General features: G+C 35.6%; 1 protein-coding gene across 1 annotated transcript in view; it reads left to right on the plus strand.

Annotated features, from left to right (window-relative positions):
• The first annotated feature begins 1,642 nt into the window (after positions 1 to 1,642).
• LOC140166197 (ligand of Numb protein X 2-like) overlaps positions 1,643 to 22,084 on the plus strand; it is a 68,298-nt gene continuing 47,856 nt past the window's right edge. The window contains 3 exon segments of the mRNA XM_072189603.1: positions 1,643 to 1,970; positions 10,668 to 10,849; positions 10,852 to 11,075. Of these exon segments, the coding sequence (XP_072045704.1) occupies positions 10,784 to 10,849; positions 10,852 to 11,075 (290 nt within the window). The 5' untranslated portion in view covers positions 1,643 to 1,970; positions 10,668 to 10,783.

Raw genomic sequence — 22,084 nt, forward strand, 5'->3', positions numbered from 1 at the left:
TTACCATGTTTAATAAATTCGTATTAATCGTATAATAAAATGTGGCCAAATGTATATTTGTGTACATAGTGTGTGGATCCACTCTTCTACGGACTTGGCTACTAAGCATGTCGGGAAGGATATGGCGGTATGCTGACCTGGGTCAATATGTTCTGGGCAGATGAGGTCCGACCAATTGCCTACGACCTTGTGTGCGATCATGTGTAACAGGCAATTCCCGATAATAATAGAGGTTCCCTGTTGACATGTAGGCCTACGGGTGGAGCTCACTGAGTTTTGGGTTTTTTTCACTGGTTTGCTATCATTTACTCATCAAGGCGCTCCACCGTTATTATAAGGACTATGCTAAAAATTTAAAGATTGACATGTAGAAAATAAACCATACTTGATTTGTGACCGTACAGCACGAATGAGCCGTAAATGTCCTCAATTGTATTCTGAGTTACAGTGTAAAATGGGCATGAAGGTCATATTCATAGGTATTTCAATTTGGTGCTACGTGTATCTCATTAAATGAGGTACACGTAGCACCAAATTGAAATACCTATGAATATGACCTTCATGCCCATTTTACACTGTAACTCAGAATACAATTGAGGACATTTACGGCTCATTCGTGCTGTACGGTCACATTTACCTAAAGTACTAAATTTGTACCTATATTACGGTTTGGTGGCACTCCTCTCAAACGCGACCAAGTCAAGGCGGCCCGGTGAAGCAAAATGTGCATTGGATTCACACGGGAGTTGTAGATTTCCTTTCTCATACAACTGCCCCGGAGGGGGTTCTCCCTGGTTGAAGGTGTACGGGGATGTGCCACGGTTTTGGGGTACCTTTTCAGCAATTTTGGTATATCGATGGGTGGGTTTTCAGTGGAGACCAATGCCCCTAAAAATGCCCCTAAAAGCACACAATTAGGGCAAATTTGGGTGCTTTTTGGGTGTATTTTGTGAAAAATTGGTATACTGATGGGTGGCAAAAACAGCAAAAAGTAGGTATAGAGAAAGTCAGCATCCGAAAGTCTGCGTGGCACATCCCCGTAATTTTTTTTCGAAGACCCCGGGACAACTGCATGCTCCCCCGTTATTAAAGCTTGTACCGGATTAAAAATTCAGATATTTTGAAAAGAATAAGTAATATTGAAACATAGAGAAAGCACTAAAATCAGAGCTAAAATCCTAACTGCATGATGATGCTCCTTAAATGCTCCCTGCTCCCTACGCGAAATCTGCGATTGATTACAGGCGGCATAGGAAGCGCAATACGTGACGTACGAGGCTGGCGAAGATACAGGGCTGACAGCCCCATTCAAAATACACGGTTAGCAATTACAAATGGAAAATTAACATACTTGCAGTGGGGTACTTTGCAGAACCACGACGGTTTTAGAGTAAGATAATTTTGCTTTGACACCACATAACAAATTTATAATTGTTTGTGAAGATTTCATGATTTATGTGTTAATCCAATGGCGACCTCAAAATTGGCGATATCGCTTCCATCACCGCCTGATTGATTATGCGATTGATATAGCGCCCTCTGTTCAATTTCATAGCGACCCGGAAGTTGTCCTGCTCCAATAAATTGATGGGTCAAATTTTCTGCAATATTTTGATTTCGTCAGTGAATCACGAGAAGGTACAGGTGTTTTCACGAAGGCAAGATTAACGTTGTAAAATAGGGAAATTATGCTTTATTTGCCTCACATAATATGTTACACATGAAGGTATATCTTTGGATCTATCAATAGATATCAGATGTGATTTACGGAAGCAAACAAGGCAGTAAATGTGTTGAATTTTTGGATGTAAATTGTGCGTGTTCTTTTGCGGAGTGCTTGCTGCTGGCGATACCGTGTGCAACAGGGCAAGCACAGTGCATGTTGAGACCTATCAACCATACATGTACATGCATAAAGAGTGTTATCATGGTTATGCAATAAATAGCTGGCAGTATTTCTATAAAATGTGGTAAGTATTTTGTAATTTTAAGTGAAGCGAGTAGCTATCAATCAATCATGTTTAAAATTTTGATTGTTGAATTTTTCATTTTAACTGTCATCTTGTCGGACTTATACTACGTGTATCAATTGAAAGAACTTCAGAGCAGGTCAAAGTACTGTTTTAGCCTACCGGTCCCCACACTCCGTGTACCCGCACGGGTATTCATGCTTGTCAGTGACCCCGGGCAGGCCGTGTGTTTTGAACTCGCCACCCTTAGCGTTACATCACAAATATTATGAATTTTTACACCAATCAAGTTTCAAATTAGAATATCTACACAACTATCAACCCTAAACTAGCAAAAGTATACATTTTGAAAAGCTGAAGGAATAAGCAATTCAAATATACACATTTCAACTCATTGTACAGGGTGACCTTGAAGTTATACAGGGTGGAATAAAAAATTCCAAATAAAAAATGGGTCACTTAATGCATTGCTTATTACTAACTTGCAGTTATAAACTGAAAGTAAACAGCATTGATTTGGTTAGAGGTTAGGGGGATCCTACTGACTGGGGAAGAAAAAAAATCACAGCTGTTTGGTACCGTCAACAGGGGTGAGATTGATCACTTGGGTGAGATTGATCATGAGGATTAATCACCTGGGTGAGAACTTATGGAATACCATATGGAACACTGTTCAATAGGCTTAACAATAAGCACAAAAAAAACCTGGTAGAACATTTTCGTACCAGATTTGGTATATCAACATAAAACATTTTGATTTGAAAATGTTTCAGAATTTTTTTAAACGCCAAATTTTGATCAATCTAACCCCATAGCAGTAGTGACATTGATCATATAGGCCCCCTACATACTTTATACAGTCAACAATGAGTGATCAATCTCACCCCATATATTGGGTGAGATTGATAACTCTTTGATTAAAAAAAAAATATACAAACGCAATTCCTACCATTATACATTATATATTGATATAAAGTGGGGACCCTATTTGTTATAAACAATTAATATAATCCACCAAAAAATTATATGTGCCAGAGTTACAAACATAAAAAGGCCCAATTTGATCAATCTCACCCCTGTTGACGGTAATCTCAGAATACAGGGTGTCCCAAAATGTGTTCAAATTTTTTTACAATTCAACATATTTTGAACTAAAACATTTTACCCTAACCCATACAGAAAAAAGTAAGTCCATATTTAGATTCCTCATCAAATTTCCTCTCAGAAAATGTATACTTTGACTACATGTATGATAGGATAAGTAATTAAATATTTACAGCAACTTTTAGATTTTGAAGACATCCACATTGCTTACTACGGTACTACTAGTACTACAGTGTTTAATATGAAAACGGGTAGTTTTGTACGTAAAAGTTTGTATTTTATAGACTAACCCAATCATAAAGAGTTCAAAATGATTAGAAACAATTAGCATAATTAATAACCTTTCACAAGAGCTCTTAACCATGCCTGTAGCCCATATGGATGCAAAGATATGATCAGTTGATTCAACGTGCGCACACAAAATCTATATTTCTCATAGACTTTGTACATACCGCCACAACCGCCACCGCCACAACAACCACCTCGGCCATTCTGAACTCAAAAAATTATAACTCCACTACATGTATCTTAGCTGATAAACAATTCTCCTTTGGAGGTCTGTTAGGTCACTCATTTAGCTACAAAATGACACCAAACACAAGCTACAATACCTTTTGTTTAAGCAGAGATACAAAATGTATAACAATTTGAACGAGTCTCGATTTGGAAAAGCGTAACAAAACCACCATTTTTGGGTGGCGAGTTCAAAACGCGTGGCCGGCAGTGACCTTTAAAACCCCCCTTTTGCATCTCATTTTGTGAAGTTTTCACTTCAGGGGAAAAACACCCCTTTTTTAGCAATTTCACGAATTATTCGCCCTTCAACAATACCCAGCTACTTTCACTAAAATGCGAACAAGATTTCTAATATACCCTTTTCTGGCAGAATGATGCGAAACAATTAGCCAGATGCAAACTGCAACATTTTTCGTAAAACCACAGAAAATAAAATTTTACCTCTTCTCTGGTAAAAGCGAGAGAAGTGATATTTTGATGAAAATACCCTTTTAATTTCACAAACACGTGGTTTGAAAAAACACCCCCTTTTTTGTACTTCGCGAATCACATTTCTTCATCTGAAAACACCCCTTATTTCGCAAAATTTTCAATGAGCATGAATACCCGCGGATGCACGGAGTGTGGGGACCGGGTTTACAATGTAGCCTACCGTAGATGTTTTTGTGAATGCACATTAAACTGTGTTGTCACATGTACACAGCACTTCCTGGAACTCCCGGTCGGAGCCGGGAGTTTCAGTTATTAGAACTGCTAAAAAAATGCTATACTACATGTACTGTCGATCACACAGGAAATCTCTTCCACAAATGCACTCACCTTGCTTGCGAGCCTACATGTGTACATCACCAGTTGAAATAAACAAAACAACATGTAGGCCGTACCGTATTTTTCATTTATTTTTTCATCAGGTTAGAGAATTGCTTGTCTCAGCTGCTGCAGTGCATCGATCGTCTCATACATAATACGAATGACACCATTATTTTATAACAAATCCAAGTTAATATGCCAATAATAATGCCGCCTGTGTTAATTATTAGAGAATAGTTGCACGGCAGCGGTTTAAAAATAAATACTTTTCTTCTCATTCATTTATAACACTTTAAATAAAAATATTAATCATAACTATAACAAATTTTAATCAAATTAAATCCTACATTTTTCAAGGAATTACCTGGGGCATAGAATTGATCTGTCTCGTTCTTGCTTCAATGCTACATGCTCCCCCTATTAGCGCTTGTAACATATCACAGTGACACGCATGCTGAACCATGTAATATCGTCTCATATGACACAGCTAAGAAACAAGTGAACTTTCTCTTGCGTTTAAGAGTTGGAGATTAAAGGTATTGTTTTTATCTGCTGCCATGCATTATACATCATACATTGTCTACATTGTATCGTCATACATTGTACAGATGACACGGACGGCACCATTATTTGCCAAAATTTATGGTGCTGAGCACTCTTATTGTGTCGCCCACGTTATGAGACAGTAGATGCACGGCAGTCGGCAGCACAATATGTTTTTTCTCATTCTTAAAAACACTTCAAATAAATATATTTTATTTATCATCTTTATGCGCAAAAAAGTTTGTGTATTTTGTGTATAACCGTGCATAATACATGTAGGTCCAACCCCGAATTAAAAAATTTCCCCTAAATAACCATTTTTTAAGTACCATACTCATTTTTCAAAAACCTGAAAAATACAAGAAAATACAGAAGGAAAAAAGTCACTTTTTTGGGAAAAAATAATAAAATAATAAAATGTGACGTGTCATGTCAAAAGCAGACACTTTTGGGCAGGTTATCAATTTTGAGGTTATATAACTTAAATAAAAAAAAAAAAAAAAGATTGTTTGCTTGTCCTCCAGCGACCGACCGTAATTTACCACCCGAGTTTAAAAATAAAGTTTTTAAAAACTTTTACCGACCGACCGACCCATGTTTGTGACTGTGCGAGTTTTTTTTATTTTTTAGTACTACTTTTCAACAAAACTACAATGATAACAAACTCAAAAATTAAATAAGATGAAGAAATTAATAAAATAGAAATAGTTTTCACCAATAGTTCAAAAATATCGCAAAAAATCGCTAAGATCGATGATAGAGAGGGTCATGGGGTAGGAACTTGGGAATGCAATCGAAAAAAACAACAAAAAAAACGTTTCCCGACCGACCGACCCAACTCTGAAAAAGTTATGGAGGACAAGCAAACAATCATTTTTTTTTGGCCTAATAGAGATATTTTGCTCCACAACGCCGTTTTCCCAAATGAAATTGGACATTTGTAAGCGAAGATATTGAGTTCGTAAATTATGGTAAAATTGGAAATTGAGATATCGGCCTTTAAGTAAAAAGATATTGTTGACAATGTTGAGAGTAGGAAATACATGTACCTTGAAAAATATCTCAAAAAATACAAGATGCCGGTTATATTCTGGTCTCAAACTATCAGACAATATTTTTAACATTAATAACATCACAAATTCGCAACAAACCCAAATAGTGAAAAAATCACCCCCGGGCAGATTTATGGCTATTTCTCCATTTACAATCCTGCTCAGAAGTTGATTCTGATTTGGCAAATGTTGCGAGTTATTCATTTTATGTATTACATGTACACTGCTCCATAGACAATGTGTTATAATTTCGTTCTGGTATACCAGAATGAAATTCAAATTTCATGATATCTGTGCTAAACAAATTAATCTGCAAGACATTTTATGTGATTTTGGACTGTCTGTAGAGCGTATATATAATACCGTATTCATTCCAATAAGCGCCCAGGGCGCTTAACAAAGTCATTTTGGGTGGGCGCTTATTTTTTACATGGTTTACCAAATTTTTCGTAAGGGGTGTTCATTAGAGACAAATTTATGTATGTTATAAAAGGGTCCTGAGACGTTCTAGTAGCTTTTCTGATGTAGAAAATGTATTGCAAGTTTACACAGGACTTGTAGTCCTCCAGCTATTTCACCGTATCGACGTCTGTCTATCACTTCAACACTGATGGTACCCTTTAGCAAATTGGAAATTTCCTGGGTGGGCGCTTATTGGGGCACGGGCGCTTATTGGAACGAATACGGTACATGTACATGCATCTTGAATAGCATCAGGCCTATATTATAGTTTAGGCCTGTTGAAGATAAAGAGCTCTGTGGCGCAATAGTTAGGGCATCTGACACAGGCGTAGGTGCCCGGGTTCGAGCCCCTTAATATATTTATATTTCTTTTTCTTTTCTTTATTATTATCATTTTACAATTTCCTTCATCATATTATATTTGTCATTCTATTAATCTTTGCCAATGTTCGTCTTTTTTTCTCTATAATTTCTACCTTTATTTTACGGCACTGTACAAATATCACCATATCCTGTATTTAGGATTTGACTCAGACAATCCAGGAAAAAAAGGTTGGCACACTTTGCCTGTCTTTTGGTATATCTCTTCCCCCGCTCCCTCAATTCAATGTTGGACCAAGCCATGTTGTCAACAGGTCTGTGAGACCCTCCAACATTGAAAGATGGGGGGTGGGGAAGGGTGATATATATAGGGGGAGTCTGTACTTCACATATATTATTGCATGCATGTTTCACTCGCCTCTCCAATTTTGATAGGGCACACATTTCCATTGTTTTGTGCAAATGTGCCAAATTTTTTTTTCCTGGATTGTAGATCTAGAGCTAAATGCTATGATCATTCATGTTTGACTTTTTAAAAAAAAGTAGGGTATTTTTAATACATGCAAAGTGATAATTTGTGTTCATGTTATACCCTATTTACGATTTCAAAATGCATTGAATTTGTATCCACTTTGAAATCATTAATAGAGTACATGTATGACATGAACACAAATGTATCACTTTATAAACACAAACAATTTTGATGGTAAGTCAACCATGAATGATCCTAGCATTTAGCTCTATAGTGGGAATTCCAATTGAATGAACGCAGCTTTTAATAGCGTGATTGAACATTTTGCGTACACTGTGCGATATGCGCCAGCGTGCAGCGACTGTGCGTGAGTAGTAAGCGGAACCATGCCAACGCACTTTTCGTGATTGGTTAGCATTGTATCCAAGGTCGTGCGTTCGCGTTGTAGTTTGAAATACGCGATATACAATCGCGGTTGGATCGAGTACAGCTGTTGAAAGCTGCGTTCATTCAATTGGAATTCTTACTATAGGTCCAGAGACACTCCGAAACAGAAAAAACACTTTTTTGAGGGGGGGATTTCAGGTACGGGTCATTCCATATGAAATCAAGGAGTCGCCCCACCTGACCCCCTCAGATTTGCTTTATATTTTAGTCATATGTTGTACCTGTAAAAATATTAAAACCTGCAAATTTGAGGTCTGTAGCTCTTACGGATTTTCTGTGGCAGCCATTTAAAGTTGGAGTAGAGGGGTTCTATATTTGGACCCAAAAGTTGCCCTTTAAATTAATTTCATCTTTGGGAGTCTGTGCCTTCTTTATAAAAAGAAAGAGAAGTCTGAAACTTTGTATACACACTAACTGCATGCCCAATTTGTCAAAAAATAAAAAATAAAAAATTTCTGTAATTGCGGGTTGTGTCACGGGGTCATTAAATATGCAAGAAAAAATGTAATGTTTTGTAAACTGGCAAGTTTAGCCCCCCTAAATTCACATTTTTGGTCAGATTTATTATTTTTTGTTGTCACTGATGCTATATATAGGATAAATACAATGCATATCCAAAAAATTGAGGTCACAACTCATTTACATTTCGAACAGCGCCCTCACGAAGATGAAATTTATTGCAAATTCAACATTTTCAGGGGGCCCAAAGTCGATGTGGTCCACCTTCAAAATTTATAAAACATCACTTTTATATAACTACTAGTCTTAAATTACAACTTTGCTAAGTCCCAGTAATTGTATAGGTTGACTTCATATAAAATGACAAGCCCAAAGTTGACCATTTTCTTATGATTGCATGTAGTGCAAATGTGCGAATTCGGAAGGCTTGAAAGTCAAATTGGCCACAATATTAAAAATAAATGATTAGATGAGTAGTTATTGGCCCTATTTACTTTTATTTCCATTTCATTTTCAATATATACATATTTTCTATGCAGGTAGCCATTTACAGTTGGAGTAGGGGATCTAAATTTGGACCCAAAAGTTGCCCTTTGAATAAATTTCATCTTTGGGAGCCTGTACCTTCCTAATAATAAAAAGAGAGAGAGGTCTGAAACCTTGTATACACACTAATTGCATGTCCAATTTGTCAACAAAAAAAAAAAACTAAATTTCTGTAATATTAACTTGGCGTTGTGTCACAGGGTCATTAAATATGCAAAAAATGTAATGTTTTGTATACTGGCAAGTTTAGCCCCCCTAAATTCACATTTTTTGTCAGATTAATTGCTTTTTGTTGTCACTGATGCGATATATAGGACAAATACAATGCATATCCAAGACATTGAGGTGACCATTTATTTACATTTCCAACAGCGCCCTCGCGAAGATGAAAATTAATGCAAATTCACCATTTTCAGGGGGCTTAAAGTCGATGTGGTCAACCTTCAAAATTTATAAAACATCACTTTTATATGACTACTAGTCTTAAATTGCAACTTTGCTCAATCCCAGTAATTTTATAGATTGACTTCATATAAAGCGACAAGTCAAAGTTGACCATTTTCTTATGATTGCATGTACTGCAAATGTGCGAATTCGGAAGGTTTAAAAGTCAAAATGGCCACAATATTGAAAATAAATGACTAGATGCATAGTTATTGGCCCTATTTACTTTTATTTCCATTTCATTTTCAATATTGTGGCCAATTTGACTTTCAAGCCTTCAGAATTCGGCACATTTGCACTACATGCAATCATAAGAAAATGGTCAACTTTGGGCTTGTCATTTTATATGAAGTCAACCTATACAATTACTGGGACTTAGCAAAGTTGTAATTTAAGACTAGTAGTTATATAAAAGTGATATTTTATAAATTTTGAAGGTGGACCACATCACTTTGGGCCCCTGAAAATGTTGAATTTGCAATAAATTTCATCTTCGTGAGGGCGCTGTTCGAAATGTAAATGAGTTGTGACCTCAATTTTTTGGATATGCATTGTATTTATCCTATATATAGCATCAGTGACAACAAAAAATAACTAAATCTGAAAAAAATGTGAATTTAGGGGGCTAAACTTGCCAGTTTACAAAACATTGCATTTTTTCTTGCATATTTAATGACCCCGTGACACAACACGCAATTTTAGAAATTGTTTATTTTTTATTTTTTGACAAATTGGGCATGCAGTTAGTGTGTACACAGAGTTTCAGACCTCTATCTCTTTTTATAAAGAAGGCACAGCCTCCCAAAGATGAAATTTGTTTAAAGGGCAACTTTTGGGTCCAAATTTAGACCCCCCTACTCCAACTTTAAATGGCTGCCACAGAAAATCCGTAAGAGATACAGACCTCAAATTTGCAGGTTTTAAATATTTTTACAGGTACAACATATGACTAAAATATAAAGCAAATCTGAGGGGGTCAGGTGGGGCGACTCCTTGATTTCATATGGAGTGACCCGTACCCAATTGCCAGTTCAAAATATTACCCGAAAGTGCCAGTCTTAATCCTGAAAGACCAGTTTTTACTTTCCAGAACTCTATTTAAATGAATCTGTTACTACATACTGTACAATGTACAATGCATTGCTACATGTATTATTACCGCTGATGTGATAATTAAGCGATAATTGTCAATTGCATCCATCCCTGTGAGAACAAAGGGCATTGGTCAAAGTACAATGTACATCAGGTTGAACCAAATATTGTAAACAATGTGTCACCAAAGAAGTATAAACAGGACATCCTAAATGAATCTTCATCTTCCTATGGCTGTGTGAAAATCGCTTTAGGTGTTTCAGCTCATCAGAATAGATCATTGATCTTCATGTACATTTGTATGCATGCACAAACATGCAAATTGTCCAAAAATGTTGAGTGTAAAAAATGTTATGTTGGTATTAACTGATGTGGTGAGATTAAGGAGTATCAAGTTTTGAGACATTCATTCATTTTTATTTTGTGCAGATTTACCAACCAGTAGAAGTTACAAGTTCATCTTGGCTCAAGTTGGCTGCTCGTAGATTTTCACATCACCAGTCGAATATTTGTACTATCCCTAGGAATTTATATCCTCTTTCACTATGAGCGTGCGAGGTGCACGAGCAGCCATTATGGACACTCTCTGCCGCACCTGCGGTCAAGTGCACTGAAACCCACGGCAACCATCTCTCACGACTACTGCGAGACAGTCGACGAGGAATTAACCTGCCACATCTGTTTGCAACCATTGGTGAATCCGATGGACACCATGTGTGGACATACTTTCTGTTCGCGGTGTATACGAAGTGTGGTGAGAATTCATAAAATGTGCCCGGTGGATAGGAAGGCCCTCACGTCACATGACTGCAGGCCCTCGAGTCTCATCATTAGAAGGTAAGGCACTATAGGATACAAAATGCTCATCTATCAAGGCACAGTTCTTTAACCCCAATACATTTGCACATTCATTAAATGACCTTTGGAAAATTTGGGTACAAAAACTCATACTCTGAAACTTGAGGTCAAATTTTGCACTGTGATTGTTTAATTGAGGTTATTGAACTATGCCATTGGGATGAGGCCATTGTGGTCCAAACTGAGGAATGCATTTTGTGACTCCTGGGGTTTACATAATATTTCATACAGAAAATGCAATAATTACAAAGTTAGGCCGAGTACAAAAACAAACATGTTTCTCGTCCGCGCCCTCCTCATTTTTTGAAGATTTTTCAAATTTCTTTTTATTTTGTAAACTTTCAGTTTATAACTTGTAGAAAAAGATGTTTCAGAAGTTGAAACTTATTTTACGGTTTGGTAAATGCATATTAAATACATCATTTAAGAAGAGTTTTGTGATCACTAGAGGGGTCTACCTCTCAAAACAATAAAATAAAAAGGGCCTCCTCCTTTTTCTCAGATATCAATCTGTATGTCGAATACCCGAAACATGGTGCCAAATGCAGGTATATTTAGCGTTGTTTTCCAATACAAAATAGAAAATAAAAAGCCCCTCATCCTCCAAATTTTTTAAAACCCGGATGAGAAACATATTTTTATTTTTACTTGGCCTAAAACACAGAAACATTTCACCTAGACATACTTAGTATTGGTACAAGAATAAAGTGTTTGTACATGTACATGAAAGCTTTTTAAATATTTTTACAATAAAATTCACTCAATTTTATACAAATTGATGATGCGACACTACATTGTGGACTGGTAAGGTCCGACCGATGCGTTTAGTTGTTCAAATCATGCCACATTTTTAAAGCACCGTGTCTGCACGCAGTATGAAGTCATCAGCAAATTGATCGTGAAGGCTCCTTTCAAGCTACCAGACTTGGAGTTGTTGTTCAACTTCATATCTCATAGCACACACCTCCAGGCCAGACTCCCAAGGTCACATATTTGTCAAGTTCACAATTTTAATCCACAAAAAGGTGGGATATTGTGCTATTTCAACTCTTGCTTTTCACTCCAGGCATAATATTATTGACATTTTATTGGACTAGAAAGAAACGAAGAAAAGTCTTTTATTCATAGATTTTTCAGTTGGTCAACTTCACACTCTATATAGAGTTTTAGAGCAAATCTGTTTCTAACCAAATGCAGAACTTTGAATTATCATTTCTCATGGCTTAGGTCTATAACCCCACTCATAATTGCTGAACTTTTCTGACCTGCTCACTGTTGGGTATCATATCATACCCATGTTTGACAATTTATCAACTTGCTGTTTAGATGCTTCTACACAGGCCTGGAAAAATGGGGAATTCAGGATTAGGAACCTCATTCCTGGGAAATTTGGTAATCTTGAGGGAAATTATGTTTTTTTGATAAAAAAAAAATACATAAGAAATAGTGGGAAATACACATGTAGCTCGGGAAATTTGTCTACATTCAGGGCTGGAAATAAACATTTTTCCAGGCAACAGTGGTGTTTGCAGGTCAGTGAAAAAAAAATGTCAGTGAATCTTTTAATCATGCTCAGCTGGATTAGTAGGGCACAGTTCATTCTCAATACATGTACAAATGTACCTCTGTACAGTCATGTACAGTACTTGTATGACCAACCTTTCAAGAGGGCAAATTTTGAGCTGTATTGAATGGTGGTTTGGTGGTTACATTTAAATGAACTGTGCAGTTAGAAATGATAATATTTGGGCCCTTAGCACATGAAACTTCCCACATGGGTTACAATTTCATCACTTTTTTTCAATAAACAATGTTAGGTTTAGGAAATATGAAATTAGTTCTGCAGGTGGACATATTTCTCTTCAAATTTGTGGAGAGAAGTTCATATCAAAATAAATTTCCCTTGTGGATGAAGAGAAATTATTTTTTGAGCTCTTTGAAGGTGGTCTTTTCTGTCATTTTGTTGAAAACAAAAGTATGGATTTTAGTGAAAGTAAAAATATTTTTGTTGAAATATTGGGAGCCGGGGGGGGGGGCACTCAACTTTGGAAGTGACGGTTGATGTGCGGACAGCAGTTCGAAACTAGGGGTCTTTCTGTGAGAGCCTAGACACTAGAAGGCCCCCCAAAAGGGGGTCTTTCCGTGAGACCGGGGAAATCTGACCAAAAAAGGGGGTCATTCAGTGAGACTGGGAAAAACTTTGGGTCAAGATATTAAAGTTGATAAAAATTTATCAAAAATTCATCACAATTTGAAAATATTTTTGAAAATTTTAAGGAAAAATACTGAAAAAACGGGGTCATTTAGTGAGAGATTATCAGAAATTTCCCCAAAATTTTGAAAAAGGGGGTCTTTTGGTGACAGGAAAACAAAAAGGGGGTCATTGGGTGAGAGGGAGTTCAGTAAAATAAAAAAGGGGGTCATTGGGTGAGAGGAAGTTGAAAAATGGGGGTCAATGTGGCCGCACATCCCTGTCACCCATTTTTAGTGAGTTAAACTTTAATACTTTGAAAATACAAGATGTTCATACATTGTCCCTGATTGTTGTGAGGCAATAATGAAAATTATCAGTGGTAACATAAAATGCCTTTGGAAAAACTGATCCTATTTCTAAATTCTAGGGAAAGTCTGCATGTTGAATAAAAATCCCATGGAAAGAAAAAGTGATTCAGTGCTAGCCTACAAAGTTATATCCCAAAGCGCTTGTGCCTCATCAGACAAAGCGGCTTGACCACTTGATCCATTCAGAATTGAAATCTTTAGATTCAGTAAAAATCCTGTGGTGAAAACTATGTGAAGCAGGTGAAACTTTGTCCATGTTGTGTCATTAGCCCTATGATCATAGCAGTAGTGTCATTGCCTTGTTAGGAGCAAAAGTTCAAGTTTGTCGTAAGTGGTCCTATTTTGATTTTCGGCAAGAATTTCTACCCTCCAGGCTTCCGTTCATGGTTCATAGTGCATTTGCTCTGTAGACATGTAGTGGCATGTAGCTTTATAATTGACCAGTGAACTAACTGTGTTGCTGGGGCTTTAAACTGGAATCCTTATGTTAAATATTACCCTTTGTATGCTTGAAAATTTTGGGATGAATTGATGATATCATAATTCACATAATTATTACCAACTTTCAGCATTACATGTACCTCAATGCTGGCATACCCTCTGATGTAGCCCGATACTACAGCTTTTGAGGGTGTAGCAATCTCAGGAACTGAGCCAATTCACATCAATTATAAAACCTGAAAAAAAGTAAGACATGGCACTATGGACCACAATGGCCTCATCCCAAAGGCATAGTTCAATAAACCCAATTAAACAATCATAGTGTACAATTTAACTTCAAGTTGCAGAGTATGAGATTTTGTACCCCAATTTTCAAAGGTCATTCAATGAATGTGCAAATATATTGAGGTTAAAGAACTGTGCCCTGATAGATGAGCATGTTGTGGATCCTAGTGTGGGTGATGCATTCCAGGTTTGACCATTTTCAGTGAGATGAATATTGGTGGAGGAAGTCCCATCAACAGCCATGTACTCTGGAGATGCAAAATCAATTCAATGCTTACAGAGAAGCAGAAAATTGCTCCCTTGATGATGAGGTTTTTTATCAAGTTTAAGCAAGCTGTCCATCTGTTACAACAGATACATACATGTAAAACCATAGACAGTAGTACTGTCTATGGTAAAACACACACAAATCCATTTAGTGTTTAAAGTGCATGATAGTTTTCTAAATATTGTGAAAACAAATGCACTAGAAATGCATAAAATATGTGCCTTTGTTCTTACATCAGTAGGTCGTCACTGTGCTACATGTAAGTCAGTCAATTTGATCAATTTACAACATACTTCAAATAATGATTTCCTATTTTTGCTGACTGACAGACCTGTTTTTTCGACAGCATGTGACCGGAATTGAAGAAATTCTCTAAACTTGAGAATTTACAATTTAAAATTGTCTAGCCTTGTCTCTAATATTTCAGGGACTACAGATTTAATTTGCTGCGCATGCAACTACAACATCACATAGCATTTTTTCTTTCATTCCCTCTTGCTAACAGTTGCCTCCTATTTTGTAGATCCCATAAGTAAATTCTTACTCGGGTAATGTCAGATTTGTGTAACTGCACAGACGGCTATGCTGTAAATATCAGCGCATCTAAGTGCTCTATTATCGTAAGAGTCTGACTCGCAGGGACGTTTGTCTTCTCCAGGGAGGAAGGGAAAAACTTCCCTACTCAATGCCCGGTCCCTTCCTCTGTACTGTTTGTGTTCGTACAATCGCGTACATTAAATTATGGGATGGGATTATTCAACAAAATGTGTCTTTTGTTGCTATAATTGACTATACATGATATTTTAAAAGCCAGAAGAAATTATATATACAAGTTCTTTTGTAATTTGTTGTTTCAACAACATGAGACTAATCGAAGGCATAGAATTTTCAAAAATTTGCATGACAAATTTCTGATCACGTAAATTATAAATGATTGTCTTGGGTACGACAGTGACTTTATAAAAAGATAAAAATTTATAGATATGAATTTCCAGTGTTGCATGTCACAATCTCTTGCTGATAATTTTAAAATGTTTTAAAAAGTTAGCCCGTCATGTATGATGTGTATTATGTTGTTGATAAGGAAAATTTCATTGGGTAAAAGAAATGATTCAGCGATACTTTATTAAAAAAATTGAAGGAGCTCTGAGAGATTTCTTGTAAAATAGATTGAATACTCTACCAAGCAGCAGACAAAATTTGTAATTTATTAAAAATTGAAACATACACAAATTACACATTGAGCGCCATGTTATGCATTTCTCCTCCTATTGAACCACAGATTGAATTTGGGGATGGGAATGTCTGGATCCAGACATTAATTCCAAAATCATACAATTTTTTCATTGCTGATTTAAGCTATAAACTATTTCAGATACCGTACTGATATTTATGATCATTGCTTACAAAATAAAAACTGGACTTTGGACTTAAAGTGAGAGCTTGATTTTTGTGAAATCTCACAATACCAGTAGGGATGAATAGTTTTAGAAATATTTGTAGAGTAATTTCAATAACAAATGATCAATTTTGTGTGAGCACATCAGAACTCAGCAAACAAAAAGTTAAAGTGGCATTTATCGGAGGGAATCCCCCGGCGAGGCAGATGCATGGCTAATGAAATTGCAAGGCGATTTACTCAACGTTATTGTGCCACAGTGGGTCGTTCTCAATGCAGCAGGAATTTGCGATTTGTTGACTGTCGGAGCTCTCAGTATTTTCTCTAACTGCAGGGGATGTTGGGTCTAGCGGTATAATGGTAACATCATTCGTAGTGAATGGTTGGATGGTTTAGTGTTCCATTTACTTAAATGTACTTGGTCTTGGCAATGATTTTGTAATTTTAGATGCTGTGATGATAAAAGTACCCAAGTTTTGGTATTTGAAATATAGAAACATGTTGTTGTAGCTGTATGTGTAACAATCCTTTTTCATGTAAATATTTTTTTTGTATTAAGAAGGGATGATCCTTTTCAAATTCAGTGCTCTAAATAATGGCAAAATTATGCAACCTAGCAATTTGGACCCTTGGGTTTAAAGTCTACAGACTCTGAGCATAGACCATCTCTTGAAAGTTAAATTTTACAATTTTAATGATTAAATACTGCTGTTGTGACACTTTGCAAGACTTGGGACTTGCAATGCCATAAGCCTTTTTGAAATATGGCGAGCACAAAAGGAGAGGGCGTACTTTGATTTGGGTAATCTTTTGTCAGCTGAGAAGCATACAAAAGATTACCCAAACCAAAGTACGCCCTCTCCTTTTGTGCCTGCCATACTTCAAAAAGGCTAATGGATGATTTGAAAAAGTTTATGTACTGCAGGCTGAAAGTGCCTGAATTTAAATTGTACATTCTGATTTTCGCAGATTCACACCACCTCCATGCTAGCCTCTCCTCCTGGATCTGTCATTGCTTGCAGACAGTCCCGCCACCTTAGTGCTAGGATACAACACAGATATACATATGTACTGTAGTTTCATTTTCACAATACTACAATTCAATGTTTCTTCATTGTTTACCAAACCTTTCACCTTTGTCCAAATAGGAGATAATAATAGATTAAATATTGACATATTGACTCACTGTACATACTGTACACACAAATCATTTTATTACTGCAGATAAGATAGTTTAGGAGAGTTTTCATCATTCTTAAACAAAATCCTCCAAAATGATGCAGACCGATGTACAATGTAGGCCTACATGTACCTCTAGTACTAAAGTTCTAGGAGACGGGTGACTTGCATGAATGCTAAGCCAACCATTATTAATTGATATCCCTAGATTATAGATATTTTCATGATTATAAAAGCCTGATCTTAACTGAGGAATTATCAACTCATAAACTTCCTACAACAAATATCCATTTCTAAAAGTGTTAATTCAAGTGGCCTAAGAAAGGGAGGTTAAAAGTGCTTTGACAATTCTGAACATTCATGTAAAATAAATTACTCAATTTTAAAGTTATCTGTCATCATATTTTATCAGGAAGTTTAAACTTTCACATTATCATATCAGTTTACATTTTGCACATATTCTCTCACCAAAAAGACAAATTTTCAAAAGCTTTATATTACAGGAACTACACAGTTATTTATACCCAAAATAATCTTGACTCAGAGCATTGTAAACGGGAAATAGCCACTCGTCAACATTACATGATTATGGTCAGGCAAGTTCAGGTGTAATGCTGATAATTGGCTCTCAAAAGCTGACCAGAATGTAAATAAGCCAGAGGGCCAGATATTTTGTGCAGGTTGAAATTGTGGTCATTCTTTGGAAGGATGTCCAGAAGGGGATATGCATCCATCCATCCATGTGGTCACTTTGTTGTGGTTTCTATATTGTGAGATGGAAATAATGATATTAATGGAAATTAAGCCTTGTTACAAAAACCTACTCAAGCAGTATTTAGTCCTTTTTTTCTTATTTCTTTGAAAAATCGAAAGGAATGTTAAGAAGTATGTCAATGTACTTAGGTTTAGGCTAAATATATAAAAATACATGTTTCTCGTCCGCGCCCTCCTTCTTTTTTGAAGATTTTTCAAATACTTTTTATTTTGTAAACTTTCAGTTATAACTTGTTGAAAAAGATGTTTCAGAAGTTGAAACTTATTTTACGGCTTTGTAAATGCTTAATACATCATTTCAGAAGAGTTTTTGTGATCACTATAGGAGCCTACCTCTCAAAACAATAGAATAAAAGGGTCTCCTCCTTTTTCTCAGATATCAATCTGTATGTCGAATACCCAAAATATGGTGCCAAATACAGGTATTTAGCATCGTTTTCCAACAAAAATAGAAAATAAAAAGCCCCTCATCCTCCTAATTTTCAAAAACCCGGACGAGAAACATATTTTTATTTTCACTTGGCTTTATTCCCTAATAAAAACTAAAAAGTATTCATATTTTCAAATAATTATATAGGAAAAATATTATTACAATAAAAGAAATTGGTGTGCTAATTTTCAATGAAATAGTTGACAAAATTGATATGAGTTATTAATATTTTTGACATTTCGTCGCAAGAAATAAGCAGTCTGCAGGATCATCAGGTCATGATTTGTTTATTTGGGCAAAATTTCCCATTTGAGAACGAACTCCCCAGGCCAGGTTAACCATGGCTTTCCATGTCATCATGTATGAAATTATTATAGAACTGGTAAATGATCACCATCAACAGTACCTCCAAATGTTTTACTGTGTAAATAAAAGAAATATCAGATCCCATATTGCAATTTTGTGAAGTATTACTTGAATCTGTAAGCCAACTAAACAAATCAATGTACACAAGGAAAGTCAATAAGCGTGGAATGAAAGCAGACCTGGTATGTCATATACAGTGTATTATAATATAAATAGAAATGAGAGACATAAATGGCCTGTCAGCACTTCCACAACACAGTAGACAACGCATTGATTTTTTTACAAATTGCTGAAATTGTGGCTTGTACATCTATAGGACAACAGCGATGCAAGAGTTGCTGAATAGGCTTGAATGTATGGTATGCAGGCGTATTGATTTGTATCCATAAAACATGCGGTTAGAACCTACATTGTAATAGGTGACAAGGTACTTTTGACCTATTCCCGTTTCCTAGAACAAAAATGCTTCATAATGTGTTAACATTGTCATTATTGAATAATTTAGTGATTGGACCTGGCAAATCATTACAAATTGTTTATTTGACTTTGTTTGAAAACATGCTTCATTTAACGGTGTTTCGGTGTTAATTAAGGTGTGTTTACTGTTGTGTTCGTTTATATTCTTTGTTCACCTAAAATCAATTTATCATCATGTTGCTTTTGGTTTCTTTGTCCAATTGTGTTTACTTTTTTCCAATAAAAATACATATACATTCATGACCTGACCTTCATTTAAAAAATCAATGACTTATACTAGGGAATGCCCATATTCCAGCACACAATGACAAGTGGATATGACACTACCATTCTCCACCCCTTACCCCCACAACTGAGAAGCCCAAGAACGGTCAAACAAACAAGCAAACAAAACCAGACATTTACAAACCAGAGAGATAAGTGAGGGAGGTGGCATATTGTTGTTGTGAATTCAAGATACAAAAGCTGTAGTGAAGTCTCAAGCATTGTTATATTCTCCTTTCAGCTTTAAGTGCAACAAATGTATAGCAAAGATACAACAACAACAATAATAAACAATAGAAAGACTGCAAGATTCCCCTTGTGCTTGTCCACAAATTGTCAACACAGGTACTTTTTATTTATATTTTTAGGAGAAGAAAATTGCAAAACTGTCAATGCAGTAATGTACAAATTGTACAATGCAAATGAAAACACATCAAGAAGTGCTTTTAAAATTTACACCATAACAAAAAGAGAAACACGGTGGAGACAAGACACATGGTAGTGGTACTAGAGAGTGTACAATGAGGCTGCAGTGTGCAAAGTGCAAACATACATACAGGAATGTCAGAAAAAATACACATAGAGCTTATAATAGGAGCTATATTGTACTTTTTAGCTTCATGCTGCTATCTTCAGTAGATGAATGTTTTATAATTGGCAAATTTTAAGTCAGAAAAAATACACATAGAGTTTATAATGGGAGCTATATTGTACTTAAGCTTCATGCTGCTATCTTCAGTAGATGAATGTTTTATAACTTGCCAATTTTAAGTCAGAAAAAATACACATAGAGCTTATATGGGAGCTATATTGTACTTCAGCTTTATGCTGCTATCTTCAGTAGATGAATGTTTTATAATTTGCACATTTTAAGTCAGAAAAAATACACATAGAGCTTATAATTTTAAAGGTTCATGATGCTATCTTCAGTAGATGAATGTTTTATAATTTCCAAATTTTGAGTCAGAAAAAATACACATAGAGCTTATAATGGGAGATATTGTACTTCAGCTTCATGTTGCTATCTTCAGTAGATGAATGTTTTATAATTTCCAAATTTTGAGTCAGAAAAAATACACATAGAGCTTATAATGGGAGATATTGTACTTCAGCTTCATGTTGCTATCTTCAGTAGATGAATGTTTTATAATTTCCAAATTTTAAGTCAGAAAAAATGCACATAGAGTTTATAATGGGAGATATATTGTACTTAAGCTTCATGTTGCTTATTGAAGAGATTCATCAGGAATACAGTAATCAGATTTCAAAGTTTTCATAGTAAAAATTCCAAGAGATGTTGCTATCTTAATTTGCCAATTTTAAGTCAGAAAAAATACACATAGAGCTTATATGGGAGCTATATTGTACTTCAGCTTTATGCTGCTATCTTCAGTAGATGAATGTTTTATAATTTGCACATTTTAAGTCAGAAAAAATACACATAGAGCTTATAATTTTAAAGGTTCATGATGCTATCTTCAGTAGATGAATGTTTTATAATTTGCACATTTTAAGTCAGAAAAAATACACATAGAGCTTATAATTTTAAAGGTTCATGATGCTATCTTCAGTAGATGAATGTTTTATAATTTCCAAATTTTAAGTCAGAAAAAATACACATAGAGCTTATATGGGAGCTATATTGTACATTGTAGCTCCATGCTGCTATCTTCAGTAGATGAATGTTTTATAATTTGCCAATTTCAAGTAGTGCACTGTATGCATGATGTAATTTGAATGGAATACAATGTATCCAATTACCTTGAATGCTTTTAATGTTGCCAACCTTGAAATTGCATTCACTATAATATGTATGTATTAATTTATGTACATGTATGTCAATGTTGCTCATTAGTGTACTAGTATTTACACAACTCTACCAGCAACCTTGTAATATTCAGTTGCCCGTGAACTCTGATAGTACCGGTATTTCATTGTTGTGATTGCTATAAAAACTCATCCACGTTGTCAAATTACTACATGTAAACACAACATCTAGGTGATTCAAAATTATTGGACTGTGCTGAGAGTTGAGGTTAAATTATGATTCCTGCAAGCAGTGGAGCTGTGATCATCATCGCTTGAGATGATCCATGTAATTTTTCAATAACACTGTTGCTATTGATTTGTATTTACGTACATGTATTGGAAACATGCTGGTCCTAATTTGTATCGAATTAAATAGCTTTTAGTGCAATCAGTGTTACCAAACTCTTAATTTGGAGGCACAATTGGGTGAATTTTTGAAGATTTTTTTCATGTTACTTATGACAGTTTCCTGTAATGTAGAAACCAATGTGAAGAAACAAATTGAGTGGCTTGCCGATGTTGGCCTGCATGATTTTCAGAAATAGAAACCAAATATATGTTGGTTTTAGAGATGAATTGGGTGATATTTTGGTATGTGATTAGATGCATAATTTGGTTTGACAATTGTTGGCAATCCTAAGTACAGTGTGATGATGTGATAGACTGTACGTATTATGTTGCTATCGTGTGGTCTGGGGAATAATCGTTGGCTCGCTAGTCTGATGTAATATTTA

Source organism: Amphiura filiformis, chromosome 12, assembly GCF_039555335.1.
Source record: "Amphiura filiformis chromosome 12, Afil_fr2py, whole genome shotgun sequence".
Taxonomy (NCBI): Eukaryota; Metazoa; Echinodermata; class Ophiuroidea; order Amphilepidida; family Amphiuridae; genus Amphiura; species Amphiura filiformis.